This window comes from Megalobrama amblycephala, linkage group LG3 (assembly GCF_018812025.1).
Source record: "Megalobrama amblycephala isolate DHTTF-2021 linkage group LG3, ASM1881202v1, whole genome shotgun sequence".
NCBI lineage: Eukaryota > Metazoa > Chordata > Actinopteri > Cypriniformes > Xenocyprididae > Megalobrama > Megalobrama amblycephala.
This window is the reverse complement of record NC_063046.1, coordinates 57,533,704-57,549,218: the sequence shown is the minus strand read 5'-3', so window position 1 is coordinate 57,549,218 and position 15,515 is coordinate 57,533,704. Positions and strand designations below refer to the sequence as shown.

Sequence of the window (15,515 nt, the reverse complement as noted above, 5' to 3'; positions counted from 1 at the left end):
TAGCGCTAGCAATGCCAAGGTCATGGGTTCAATTCCCAGGGAAAGCAATAAGTGATCAAATGTAAATGTGTCCCTTGAATGCTATGCAAGGCATTTTGGATAAAAGCATCTGCCAAATGCATAAATGCAAAATGTCTTTAAGATTGTTGAGGGTTGGGTGATGGGATCCCACAAGACATTTGCACTATGCAAGATGAACCTCAACCAATCATTTAAAAATTCCTTTAAAAAGAAAGTCAAACTTTAATGTGTAAAATAAAGCTTCAAATTAGAAGTATGTCCTAAATCTTCAGAAGAAAGGAAGTGTTGGGATTTGTCTACTATGTTTGGTCTTCGCATGGTCCTCGGCAGCCAGTCCTGCTGCTGATGTGCTGTCTCTTCCAAGGACCTCTATTATACGTAAGGTTTTTTCCCTTTTCTCAATGCCCTTGGCTTCAATACGTGTGAAGGCCTGACGCAGGCCACCCCTGCACTGCGGCGGTACCCTGTTTCTCTCCGTTTGCGGATCACTAAACAGGACAATCACTCTATCCATCTTTTCATGGGCTATTGTGGTGCCACCCTGCCTTCAGAAAAGGGTCCTTTTCAGTGGGGAACTTTTTTTTTTTCTCTTGCTCGATCTTTCCTTTCCTTTTGATGGGTATTCTTGGAAGTGGGTGGGGAGGATTTTGATGGTGTAAAAGACCCCCCCCCCCCCCCCCCCCAAACTTTGTGTCTGTTATTGCAAGGGCTTTTTTTTCAGCACGTATCAAAGATATGAAGAGGAGTCAAGACTTCAAAGACGAAGATGGACTTAGTGTGACAGTGACCTCCCCCCAACTCAACGATCGAGGTTGGATCAGAGGTCATACTTTGGGGACAAAAGGTAATATATTTACTAGGAGGCCTGTACAAAACCTTTAGTCATAATTTCAATCATTCAAATTACTTGAATTGCCCAATAACTCTCCATGGTTTCACTTTATTTCGATGGTCCACTTTAGACATTCTACTAACTGTAAGTAACTTTGCAACTATGTCAACTAACTCTCATTGGAGTATTAGTAGACTGTAGGTTAGGGTTCGGGTTACTAGAATAAGTTGACATGTAGATGCAAATTTACTTATAGTCAGTAGAATGTCTGTTGGGGAACCATCGAAATAAAGTGTCAGCAGATATTAAGCAGACAGTCTACTAACTGCTAGTTGACGTAGTTGCAAAGTTTCTTATAGTAGTATGTCTAAAGTGGAACATTGAAATATAGTGTTACCACATTCATTACTTTACGTAAAATAGTCACTGCGTTGACCACAAAAATAAGTGTTTCATAGCAACTTTGCATATTCTATATATACTATAACTTTTACAAATGGCACAACTGCACTGTAAAAAGTAATTTATCATTTTTTTTTTTTTGTCAAATCAACTTAGATAATTGATGTAGTTCAGCTAACATAATATTTTGAGTTTCTGTTGATTAAACCAATCGCCTTAATTGTATTAACTCAAATTTTTAATTTCAATGAACTCAAAATTTTAAGGTAACTTACATTTTTAAGTTAAACCAACAATGTGACCATTTTAACCATACACAAGTGAGATTAGACTTATGTATGTTCTTATGTGATCTGCAAATATACAGGTATTAGCATTCCTAAATATAGAATTGTCAGATAAATGGGCTAAAGCAAAGTACTGCTTTAGCAAATCAGGAATTCTTTGAAGAGATTCTCAAATCCTAATCTCATGGGCAAGCATTTGCACTAGAAGACGGTGCATTGTGTGTGATCTGGTCAATGAAGAGGCTTTTCTGCAGTGCAAGGTGACCCCGTGTGCCCGTCAACACCCACCCAGCAAATTACAGACTTAAGTCATACAATTATGCATATATGATAGCAAGCATTCTTCGACATGATGTCGGATGATGTCGCTGATGAAATGCTATGTTACTGTATGTAGTACATTGGTGCAAGACTTGCCCTTTGAACTAACAGATACTTCTGGTGTCATACAATGGGCATGGGATAATGCTTCCTCTATGTATGTGCATGTATGACCAAGGGTCCATGGACCCAGTTATCATCTTAACAGGCTGTCTTTGTTAAGATGACCAGAATACTGAACACAGACGTTTTAAGACTTCTGGAGAGTTACATAACACTCCCAAACCGTCTACTAAAAACATTAATTCATTGTATGTCATAATATCAAAAATCAATGCATTTATTGATTAAAATGCCAGTAAAACATAAAAGAGTGTGAAAAGAGTTTGAAATTTGGGCCTGCTGCTCTACCGCCTGTATTGGTGTTGGGAAATCCATTTGCTTCCATTTGGCACCACATTCATCTTCATCCCCATTAGTGGAATAAAAGGTAGCCACTGGGCGAGAGTGCACTGGCTTTGGGAATGGATCCTGTCAACAAAGAGGTTTTTTGGGGGGGCCGAGACGTTACTTGGGCCTCATTTTACTTGATTGGCTCTTATTTTTTTTTCTTCTAGAAATTTTGTTTGTTCTGCTCAAAAATGTGCAGAAGAGCATTATGGAAGTGGTGTGACATGATTGCAGAACTAAACAGGGAATCTTTGGATTATATCATTGTGCTTATCTTGCAGAAAAAAGCGGAACTCTCCATCCTTCCTTTCTCCCGAATTTAGAAATCAGCTGTGAAAGAACACTGTTGGGCCCTGAAAGTGCATTGTTATTAGGCTGTGCTTCAAAAGTGACTGTTGTTTTGTACTTTAAAACTTTAAGACTCCAATGCATGGTCATTACTGTCTGAAAATTTGTCTGATAAATGCAATTAGGGTACTTATTCATATTGGATACTTGTGTTGTTTTTCCAGTGTACACTCTTAAAAAATAAAGGTTCTTTATTGGCAATGAAGAACCTTTAACATCCATGGAACCATTCCATTGGAAATAAAGGTTCTTTAGATTATAAAAACGTTCTTCACACTGGTTCTTTAAAGAACTGTTAAGTAAAAGGTTCTTTGGGGAACCAAAAATGGTTATTCTATGGCATCATTTCACAAACCCTCTTTTGGAACCTCAATTTTTTAAGATTGTACAGTTGGTACGAACACCCACTGCCTTTTAATCCAGAGCGATTTGACATCTATGAGTGTGTTCAGGGTTCAACAGGTTTTAAATCAGGAAAACACTGCTGGGATGTTAAATTTTAATGTTAAAATGTTACATTTTAATGTTAAAATGTTAAAATATTATAAAGCGACAAGAATATTTTTGGTGCGACAAAAAAACAAAATAATGACTTATATAGTGATGGTTGATTTCAAAACACTGCTTCAGGAAGCATCAGAGCGTTATGAATCAGCATATCGAATCATGACTCGGATCGTGTATAAAGCCCACCAAACTGCTGAAATCACGTGACTTTGGCGCTCCGAACTGCGGATTTGACACACTGATTCATAACGCTCCAAAGCATAATGAAGCAGTGTTTTGAAATCGCCCATCACTATATAAGTCGTTATTTTTTATTTATTTTTTTTTGCCGCACCAAAAATATTATTATTGCTTTATAATGTTAACATTGAACCACTGTACTCACATGAACTGATTTAAATATGTTTTTAGTACCTTTATGGATCTTGAGAGAGGAAATGTCATTGCTCCCTATGCAGGCCTCACTGAGAAATCCATCAGATTTCAACTAAATTATCTTAATTTGTGTTCCGAAGATTAACAAAGGTCTTACGGGTGTGGAACGGCATGAGGGTAAGTAATACATTTTGGGTGAACTAACCCTTTAATGAGAGTGAATGCTGGAGTGACTACAGCATCAAACGAAAGGAAGGGACATGATTTCTGTAACACTGATGTCTGGTGTGTGCAGTTTGATCCATACAGACTGCTTTTTTACAGACTGGTCTGGTTTTAAGATAATCTTGAGCGTGTGACAGGGTATCTGAACTATAGCAGAGGAAAGGTGTCATTCTCTGATCCTGGAACTAACACACATTCACAACCACGTTCACTGACATAGTTGTATGACCTTTCATTATAAAGATTTTATCATGGTGGGGCGAGACATCACGACTTTTCTTCAAGCCTTTCATCATAAAGTCCTGCTCATCATCTCTATTTTACGATATTGTTGATTCTCAACACATTGACATTCCAAGCTGTTGTGCCACACACAAACCACAATGAAAGCACCTGAATTGAATGCTTGTGTTCAAGAGCTAGAGATTACTAGCCTGTTGTTTGCTACAGGATGGACAAGATCAGTACTTGTACACCTGAGGGCACAGGACAAATAGCCAGAGCTTAATGAGAGGTAATATATGGTAAGAAAGACGAATGCTACAGAAGAGGAGAGAGCCTGCAGGTAAAAGTGATAGGTGGAGGGATTAGCTCAAGTGATTGATGACCAGCAATCTGCACATTAGGTAGCCATTAGCTGTGTGCTAGCATCTGAGTATTACAATACTGGTACAAGTACATTTATTTACTTAACTATTGATCAATTCTGGGGAACATGTATTGCAGGCTGCTTTATAATGGCAGTGAACGGGACAAAAGAGTACGATGCTCAAGAAAGTGCATCCATCCATCATAAATGTACTCCACATGGCTCCGGAGGGTAAGAAAAATATCCATATTTAACAAGTTATTAAGTAAAATATCCAGCTTCCTCTAGAATGCCTTCTGTATTCAACTTATGAAAAAAACGTAACCGACGAGATGTTTTGTTAAGTTGATTAGGGAAGGCGTAGGACGTAGCGTAAGCACTTTCTTCATAAGATAAATATGGATATTTTTCTTACACAAACGCATCAGTTCACTTCAAAAGGACTATCTTGAGCTTCATACTCGTTCACTGCCATTATAAAGCTTGGATGCATCAGGATATTTATATAGCTCTGGTTGTGTTCATCAGAAAGAAAAAATTCATATAAACCTAGGATGGCTTGAGGGTGAGTAAAGCTTGAGGTAGTTTTCATTTTAAAGTGAACTAATTCTTTAATATAACTGAAACAGCCTAAGTACAATAGGTTAATTGTACATGAAAAATACTGTTGTTACAGTTTGGTGATGCACAAACTACCTCTCAGATATATCTTTTGTTGCAGCGGGCAGATGTTTAACTCTCTCAAATAGATCGGGAATGAGATTGTATTCTTGTTTTGAATTAAAAAAAGTTTTAATTCTTTATGATTTAATAATTAATGCATCCACAGGCTATATTGTTTCAGGGCACAACTGGAAATTGCATATGTGTGCATGGTACAGTATATGTGTCCTTGTCATTGACACGATGGGAGATAATACAGTTGATGACAAACTAAAGGTATAAATTCACAGGTATAAATGATCCAAAGTTGGGGGAGGAGATGGGCGCTTATTGGCAATAGACCGACACCCTGTTTGAATCCTTGAAAAAAAGATAGTCCTTTGTCTGGCTACTTTTGTTTCTTAATCTCAGTGCTCACCAGGAGTCGTTTGCCTCTAGGTAGCCAGAGAGAGTTATTTATTGTGCCCTCATCCCTGCATTCATACGCAGGCATCCACATTCACATTAAACCTCCCTAATGGTTAATGCGCTTAAGACTCCACCTGAACATTACCTGCTTTTGTTACATTTTTTAAATCCTTTAATGGTTGTTTGTACAGGAGATCCTTAGGATGTATGTAGATTACAGCTGTGCCTCAAAATATGTCGTAAATTATCTATATAGAGTAAAAGACCAAAACAAGTATTTCCATTGACTGAAACAAATGACTTTCCATTATTTTTCCAGTCATTCACGATTCAGTACGAGCATAACTAAAACTAACTTTTTTTCCAGCCCTGGAAGACACCAGTTTAATATTCCCTTATGTTTCCAGGTTTTCCATGACTGTTGGAAACCTGCTATATAAGTTTAAAAATTCAGTAGTTTATAGCTTGCATTCATTGCAGGAGTTTAACATGTTGGTCACTAAAACATGCTTAACTAGGTTAAAGGGTTCTAAAAATCTTACTATTACACAAGAGAATCAGACAAATCTCATTTCCTCCGAACCTTTAGCAATTGTTGTCAATGAGGCGGAAGGGGGAAAATGCAGTGCTAATGTTGTCCGGTTACTACAGCCTATATATTGCAATAGGGTCGGTTTCAGTCACTTGCAATACCTTGCACACTCCATCAGTAATCCACAATAAACATTCAGAAACGTGAGACTAATTTGTACTCTAGTCTATAAGATTGAAACCAAACTTCAAATGCAGGCTGCATGTGCATCTAACAGGAGAGAGCGACTTCCGATCGGGCAGAAGCAGCACTGTAACTTCCTATTCGTTTTGCTGTATTTACGGTAATAGAAGTGCAAGTAAAAACTCACATGGTCGGTCATTCATTGTTAGCAACCCTTCTGTAGCCTGCAAGAGCTTTCTGTCGTGTTGAAGTAATTATTCACAGTTTATTTACAATAGTTGAGTTTCGAAACTTTCCTGAAACAATTGTTAGCCTATTGATATGAGGATCTCAGATGTATATTGTCAGAAAAAAAGATAATTATTGTGATATAACAGGTTATTTATTTATTTATTACTTTACAAATTCGTTCCGTTGTTTTCTTGAAAGAGTTTTCATTCTGTTCAACATATAATAGGCTAAAGCTCACAATGTTTCACATATGTAGTCTTTTTTTATGGAAAAGTATACTTTTATATATATATGCAAAATATATTTCTATATTTTACATATATGTATCTAGATTTTTCTTCAATTGCATGTTGTGATATGGACGCTTAAAATAACCTTAAAAATATAATATAGTAGAATAATGGCAATTGATTTCAAAGTGGTTATAGTTAACTACTGTTTACAGGCTATTAAAATGAAGATATCTTTGCAATCAGTATATAACAAGTATCAATATGTAATCTCTGTAATCAAATCAATTAACACAAAAACAGTGTAATATGAAAAAAAAAGTTATTGCTTTGTTATTTCTAGCTTCTCTCTTCAACTCTAAAGTTTTAGGCACAACCAAATTACTTGTTTTACGGTATTGAAAGTGGAATGTGTGGAATTTGAAAAGCTTCAATTCATCCTGAAGCGACAGCAGTGAGGCAGTGAGGTCTTTAAAGTGAGAGCGCCCCTATTTGATCAAACTATCAAACAATTTGTGTTGTTAACGCTATGTGCAGATGGTGTGTTTAAACTCCACTGACACGCCACAATAATCTTTAAAAAGAGTAACTCTGTTTGTTTAGGATTCTCAGTGAGGTTATTTTACGCATTTTCTGAAAATATGTAATGCATTTATATACACTACATTCTTTATAAACTTTCAATTGAAACTACATTTCGTTATTAAGTATGGTTGACAAGGTGAGATTTTTTTTAAGAACAGCCTATATTTTATCCATTTGCGCGAGCAGTTTCAGATGAAAGCTGGGGCCGCAGTTCTGCCTGGCAACTGGTGTTCTCGTTCATTGGTTTAGGCTAATTTGTGCTTCCTTCTTTTAGGGTATAACCAAAAAGAGTTTGCTTTTTTCCACCCCAGACCAAACATTTGACTCATTTATACGAGTTCATGCATACTTGCAAAACTTTATAAAGTTGTTGTTGTGCCACTTTTAAACAATCTAAAAAGGCAGAAAACGACTGTAAACATGGGCTAGACTTTGAATAGCCTATGATATGAATAAAACTTTTGCGCTTCTCTGTGAAAGAGGGCAGCTGAGTTTCTTAACGCGACGGTGGGCACCTTGATTTGGGCTATTATACCGCCCCCTACCAATGCTTAAGCAATACACATCTTCGGACCCTTTTACCCCGTCTTCCACCCCCGATACCCACAACACTAGCAGCCTGCCCCCTGCACCCCCACCCCAGCCTACCCCCCGCCGATTCTCCTTGGTCACTCGTCACCCGGCATAGGACCTCCTATTTCCATACTGCTAAAGGAAGGAGCCCAAACTCGAGAAGACAGTTCTTTAAGAGTGATCCTCCGCCCTGAGCAGACAGCCTCTCGCGCTCTCTCACAGGCTCGCTGCTGCTTTGATCTTCCCTTAACAACAGTCACGTCATAGGGGAGTTTTGTAAAGCGGAGCTGCAGCGAGACTTTTAGAGGGTTCAGCAGAGGCAGTAAAGCATCCACGGGACCAGTGTCCGAAACGAGATCCAGTTTTCTTCCTTTGTCACCGCTAAACCTCGGGCAACACTGCAGACATGGAACACCAGTTGTTTTGCTGTGAAGTGGATACCATAAGAAGAGCTTACCAAGATAGCAACCTGTTGAATGACCGAGTTTTACAGACAATGCTCAAAGCAGAGGAAAACTATCTTCCATCACCAAATTATTTCAAGTGTGTTCAGAAAGAAATTGTGCCTAAAATGAGGAAAATCGTCGCCACATGGATGCTCGAGGTTTGTTTTGGATAATAGTTGTCTTTTTTGTTTTTTTGTAAGTTTGCCTCATGATGATTCTGCTCTTGCTCTTTGGACCCCAAGAACTGTTTCATAAATGTAAATATGTTTAAATGTAATCAGCATTGTTATCCATCCCAGAACTTTCACATGGGAATACTCTGTCCGATCTTTATTGCTGATTTTTTTAAAAGTAAAAATGTTTTATTATGAAACTAATATTAATCTTAGACGTGAGACGTTTTCCTTGCTTCGCGATATCGCATTTTTTATTTAAATCGTTTATTTTTTTCCCCATTCATCTGTTTCGTTTCCCAAAATCTAAAGAAAACATTAATAAATTTAGTTTTTATTTCAATTTAATACCAATGTACACGTATGCATTCTCACTCGTGCCAGTACCTATACGCCATCTTTGTTGTCGTTTGCTTAAGTTTTTTATATCTCTAAATTCTAAAATGGAAACATTATTGACATCACTTGCGTGAAGGCGCTTACTAGTTGTCCTTTAAATCACAGGTATAATTTAAATCTATTTTTTGCAAGAAAACGTACATTTTGTATGTTAAAAGTTTTCTTTCAGTTTGCCATGCCTCCTGCACGACGGTCTAAAAATATTATATTTTTTGCATTTCTAAATTCAACATCGTGTTTTAAACGGTCGGATTATATTACCCATCGCATAATTTGGATTTACAGATGTTTAACATTAGATTTAATGCTTTGGAATAATTTATATTAATTTTTGAAACACCCGCTTCTCCTAAATGTCGCATGCTCCTCTTTGTATGTCGGGGGTTTCGAATTCAATTCATTTCACGTCGTTTTTGTCATTGAATTCGAAGGATTTTGATCTTATTTAATAAAGCATATGTTGCACTACATTTACATGTGTTTTAAGTCGAGCTAAACAATTTTCGCATATTTTTAAATATTTTTTGAAAAGATGACGAACTAGAAAATTGTTTCCTGAACCTAGCTTGGACGCCACCTTTTTGCCTCGGAAAGCAACGACCACTAGCATCAGCAGCAAAATTGCAATATTTATACTTTGTGCAATACTTTAGATTCGTATAAACTAACTAATTAAATACTCCTTTTAGCATTCGCACATGTCTCTTTTCTTATTTAACCCTTTCCATTGCACGTGCACGACTGAGCAGATGCTAAACACGTGGGATAACGCGATAAGATCAAAGCATAGCTAAAAAAAATCACTTCGTTTATTTAATTCATGATTACCAAAAATATTAGTTTCTTTCAATTCGTACCTCATGTTTAGTGTAAAAAAACAAAACAGCCAAGGTGATCTTTATTTTATATCATGTACTTTCTTTTCTTTAAAGGTCTGTGAAGAACAGAAATGCGAAGAGGAAGTTTTTCCATTGGCTATGAACTACCTGGACAGATTTTTATCCGTGGAGCCCACCAAAAAGACCAGGTTGCAGCTTTTAGGAGCAACTTGTATGTTTTTGGCCTCTAAAATGAAAGAGACTGTGCCACTAACAGCAGAGAAGTTGTGCATATACACGGACAACTCCGTCCGTCCCAGCGAATTATTGGTAATTATTCCACATTGCATAATTATATTGCTTGATATTGTTTTCTTATATCACTGTACGCAAGGCAATTTAAAGCATGCAAGAAATTAAATTTTGCTCAAAGAGATGCACATGAAAGTCTTGCATTAAAAAAACTCAAGCCCTCAGACATTTGCATAAACAACAATAACGCACATGCCATAAACTTTTTAGTACTTTTTATGTGTGCGTTAATTGATTGTAGGCCCTGTGACTGTGCAATTGATCGACATCTCCATCTAGCGGTCAAAGAGTGTAAAATCGTCCATGGAAAATCGTCTGAGCCTTAATGTAAACTTGGGCCTTTTTATATCTCCCTCGCAGCAAATGGAACTGCTGGCACTAAATAAACTGAAGTGGGATCTAGCCTCAGTGACACCACACGATTTCATTGAGCACTTCCTCGCCAAACTGCCTATACATCAGAGTTCCAAGCAGATACTGCGCAAGCATGCCCAGACATTTGTGGCCCTCTGTGCAACAGGTATGTTTCACTGTTCATTTTTTATATGTGAATATATGAAAGTGAATTTAATAGCTGACCAAGCACAAGTTTTGAGTACTACACTGTGAACACGCATTGAAGATCCTCCCCTTACTTCATCCAGTGCTTTGCTATCAGACGGACTTCTTTATTGCAATGGAAAGAGCCATCTCGCTTGTCCTAATTCCTCACTCGCAGTTATTGTAAACCAATGTGAGCCTCTGCAAGAGAGAGGAAGTCTGTTTCCTTTTGTGGTGATTGCTGTGACTGCACATATACGGCTCCTGAGAAGCCCTGCCTGCTTCACTGCTCACACACTGTGCATGTGAACCAAAAAGAGGAAACAGTTTTCTGATATTTTTCTTGTAAAAGGGCATTTTAACCTGTTATTTTCCCAAGTCTAGACATCTTGATGTCCAGAGCATGGGCTCAGATGTTAGGCTGCGGATAAACTTTCTTGCCCTTACACCTCATTGTTGAGCAACCTACAGCAGTCAGTTATCACCTGCCAGGAAGGAACTACTTCGGTATATTCCCCCCTCTTTTTGTCCCTCCATTTACATGGTGGGTATCACTGCAGCTCGCTCCCCTTTTATGTTTATGACCTGCATTTCTTTGGGAAGTAGCCTGGGATCTCAGCCAGGGAAAGTGTGGTTGGACGGATACTGGGAAGGGGGTGGGCGCTGGTGAATGAAATGAATGGGCCGGGGTGAAGGCTCCCGTGCCTTTATGCTCAATTTGTCTTGACAATTGCCCTCTCGTCTCTGAGCTAGCAATGCTAGACGACTTCCTATGAGAAAAGCAGTTGTAATTCTCTATTCACCATGTGTGGGCGAAGCGCAAAGCGGGAATATGAGGCTTTGATTTATAAGCTCCGCTTATTGTCCGTGTGAGGGCACGTTCAATATACGAGCCGTTTTGAGGAAGTTGTGGTGTTGGGGCGTGTGTTTTCTGAAGCCGGACACTTGAAAACCCCGAGATTTCCATGCACTTTTAGTATCAATGTGTGCTTAGAAGCATGATTTATGGGATGTTTTGGGAATGAGAGGACCGCACTAGGGGGTAGCAGGCCCGGGACCTACAGCAAAGTCCTTTGCTTTGAGTCCTGCTGCAGAATGGTGTCGGGCCCCAAATGTCATGGACTGTCCCCTACCAACCCTGCTCTCATTATAGTTTAGTCATGCTATGCTTCATTATGAGCCCAATCCATACCCCAGCCTCTCTTCCAGTATTCCTCATCATTCACCAGTTACTGTTTTGAGAATTTACTAACCAGGTCCGTTTGTTATTTCCAGATGTCAACTTCATCGCAAGCCCTCCCTCGATGATCGCGGCCGGCAGCGTTGCTGCAGCCGTGCAGGGGTTGTACCTGAAGAGCACCGACAGTTGCCTCTCGTCCCAGAACCTCACCAACTTCCTCTCCCAAGTCATCAGAAGTGACCCTGTAAGTGTGCCACATTCTGTGTATTATTATCCGCGCAAAGCAGGGCAACGTTGCTTGAGCCCTTTCCCACTGAGAATGGACCACAAAGTTCTAACTGGATTCTTCATCGAAATTTGTTGCCCATTCTCAATAGGAAAGTGCCCAAGCAACATTGCTCAAAAGTTGCTCACCTTAAGACCCGATCACTGTTGCTTTGTTGCTAATCTCCCTGCTTTCCTCCAAAGGACTGCCTGCGATCGTGTCAGGAGCAGATCGAGTCCCTGCTGGAATCTAGTCTCAGACAAGCTCAGCAGCACAACATCTCCACAGAGACCAAAAGAGTGGAGGAGGACGTGGACCTCTCTTGCACTCCCACAGACGTCAGAGACATTAACATCTGAACGGATCGCTATTCATCTCGCGTGCGATGAGTCTCTTCATCTTTGCTTCTGTTGGGTATGGGCTTTGGCCAAAGGCTTCACGGGACAAGAGGGAAAACGGGCTCCCACCTGCACCCCACCATCCGACCATTACCTCGACAACTTGCCCCTCGGCGCGCCCTAACTGTTGACCGCTGAGCGGCATCCCCTGTGGTTTTGACGATTGGGCTATCGCTGGCCCGGACCACCAGTGGAGGACAGGGAAATCTCTCCTTTGGCCCCGCTCCTCTATATGTCCTAAGTCCAAAATAAAACGAGCGAAAAATGGTATCTAGGATTTTAAAATTGTACAAACGACAACAGTAGTTGTGACTTGCCTTGACTTGTCGCAAAAAAGACAACCTTGGGTGTTTTAATTTCAAGCGTGTCAAAAACTATTTTTGAAAGAGAAGAGATGTTATTTGTATGTTCGATTTCATAGATAGTACCTTGTTACACTTGCTACGAGTGCTCCCTGCCTTTTCCGCAGTCTAGCCGTGTAAATATATCCCCGCTTGCTATGCGTTTAGTCACTTTATTATAATTCCTAGACAGATTCCCTAACAAGATTCTCTTCTCTTCCAAAATGGTTCGTGTAACCGTAGTATATTTTTTACGCATGTATTTTTGTTATGATCTAGAAGACTGTGGATTGCCAGGGGCTGAGGTTCTAACTTGGAACCATTTCTTCGAATCACTGCCTTGATTGACTTCACTGCCATTAATGTATAACGTCATCACTGCCTTGACTCAATAAGCTTATGTTGTACCTGCTCCCCGGCTAAAGCTCGCAGTGCAGTCCACAGTCTGCTTTTTGTTTAGATTCATGTATTATCTAAAACCATTCCATTGAAAAAAGAAAAAAAGCACTTTCAGTCCGTCGTTTAAGGCTGACTTTTAGACAAAAAAGAAAGAAAGAAATCCACAGTTGTTAAAACAATGGGGGGAAAACATGGAATGGAGCAAGGGTTGACGGAGCAGGTCTCTTTTTATCTATGGCGTTAGTGGTCTGTTAGAAAAAGGAGAAGACGGGGACACTGAGAAGATATTTGCTCACTGAAAGCTTCAACTGAAGTGCGTTTAACAGCTACCTTGATGCCAGAACGGATGAATGCTCACAGAACGATAGAAACACTACGATGTTAAATCAAAGATTAAGAACTATTTATTTTTTTCAGTTCCCCTCCTAAGGCCAGTATGCACGGACGCCCAAGTGTACCTAAGTTCGAAGTATGTATAATGACCCGCTAGTTGCTAACTCGTGACACCATAGTAAAAGTTTTTTTTTTTTCGTTTTTTTTCTGAGTTGATGTACTCTGGTCTAGTGATTGTTCAGACAAAAGTTGTGGCTTCAAGTAGATTTTGCACAAACCCAGAGATGTCAGTTTTCTTGTGGATCTCTGGAAGGGGAGGAAGATGATGAGGAGGAGAGATGTTGGAGACGGCAGAGGGAGGCAAAAAAGGGTGATGGCTGGACATCAAAGAGTAAAAGCAGAACTTTCAGAAAGGAATTAAAAAGAGGAGAACCTGGGAGAAGACACTCCTCATATTTAGCTGCTATGGAGGGATTTCCAGCAAGTATGAAACTTTCAAATGGAAAAAACAACAAAAAAAGAAAAAGACATGCTTCTTTCTCTTGTCTTGTTTTGCTGCTATTTTTGGTTTTGTTTATATAAAACGTCAATACAATGCCATGTAATAGGTTTTAATTTTCTCATAGAAAATTATGATATTATTGACAACTTTTTGGTAGTTTTTTTTTTTTTTTTTTTTTTTTTTTTTTAAATGTGATCAATTTTTGTTAATGTGATTTCTACGCTATGCTATTCCCAAAACAAAGAAACAAAAAAAAAAAAAAAAGACAAAAAACAACAAAAAAGCAGATGAAAAAAATAGTCAAATGTTCCTGTTATACCCACAATACCTCAAACTACAGTCTTGATTTAGCATTGATTTAGTCTGGGATTTTTTTTTTTTTTTCTTTAGTGCTATTGTTATTTTATTTTATTGTTTTGCCTGTTAGTCCTGTTGTAAAATGTAAATGATCATGTTAATCATCATCCTACTGGGTCCTGATGCGAGCGAGTAGAAAGCACATTGAATGGAATTGGTGCCATAAACTCTTTGGAGTTTTTTTAGCTGTTTCATTAAAGGAGACTTAAGTCCATCTTGACGAGTTTATGAAGCTTTTATTTGAAAAATGACACCGTTTGTGACTGCCATGTGTACTTACAAAGCCATAGTTTTGTCTTGTAGTAATTTAACACAGTGCAGATGTTCATGTATAAGTGGCTGCCTGTCTTGTTCTGAATACAGGAGACTTGGTATGTCCCTGACAAGACGTTGTCTTAATAAATGTGACGCAGCTACAATCAGCAGTGATGTTTGCCTTCATCTTTTTTTGCATCAAATTGGTGTCCTTGTAAAGATCCACATATTCAGTACTCATGGGATTCTTCACTCGTTTGTCGTTTGGTTAGTTTAATTCCCTTCAGCCTTTGACATGGTGCTGCTATATGTTTGTATTGAGTCTAGAAATGAATTGCTGAAAGAGATGCGGCGATAAGCTAGGAATGATGGGAGAGGTGATCCAGGACCCAGGGGACACAGATATATTATCCTCTGTAGTATCAGGAATCTTTTTTTTACCTCAAGGTGGAAATTCAACTGAATGATGAAAACTAGCATGTATATCGGTGCGATTTACAAACACACACCAAGAGACTGTCATGCAATCGAGGAAAGGAGACCATGGAGGTCCCGAGCTTTTCTCTTGAATGTGTTTAGGGGGAATTGAGAAGTGATTGACTGCATCCTCCCATCCCCCTTGTGTCTCAAACCTGTAGAGTCTTTTAGTTCAATATGGTATTCATTCCCAAGGGTCAAAATGTGTTGATCCTGAAATACAATGTTTGATTTTTGTTTTTGTTTCTTGTTATTGTTCACAAACCGGTCACTGGTCTGAAATGCACAATCTTGCTGACCCATCTTAGACATGAGGTTAACTAGAATAAAACTTGAGCTTCAAAAACCACTTGTCTTGAGTGATTTGTGTTTTTATTGTGCTCGCACAGCTTACAAAACTTTCAAGGGATAGTTCACCCAAAAATGAAAACTCACACATACATTTCAAACCTCTAAAAATTTCTGGAAAATATCTCAGTGTTTTTGTGTCTATACAATGAAATACTTTCATTGTTTATCCCTTTAGGTCATGATATTTTATTAGACTAATTATTTTGA

The 15,515-nt window shown here is 38.8% G+C and overlaps 1 protein-coding gene across 3 annotated transcripts in view; it reads left to right on the top strand.

The window, feature by feature from the left end:
• Positions 1 to 15,306, top strand: part of ccnd1 (cyclin D1) — a 213,674-nt gene extending 198,368 nt beyond the window's left edge. For 2 of the 3 annotated variants that reach the window (XM_048186197.1, XM_048186198.1), the window contains exons 3-6: positions 9,713 to 9,928; positions 10,271 to 10,430; positions 11,726 to 11,874; positions 12,099 to 15,306. In XM_048186197.1, the coding sequence (XP_048042154.1) occupies positions 9,713 to 9,928; positions 10,271 to 10,430; positions 11,726 to 11,874; positions 12,099 to 12,254 (681 nt within the window). In that variant the 3' untranslated portion in view covers positions 12,255 to 15,306. Of the gene's footprint in view, positions 1 to 7,894; positions 8,367 to 9,712; positions 9,929 to 10,270; positions 10,431 to 11,725; positions 11,875 to 12,098 lie in introns of those variants that run through there. The other variant, XM_048186196.1, reaches the window with a different exon arrangement.
• Positions 15,307 to 15,515: the final 209 nt, after the last annotated feature.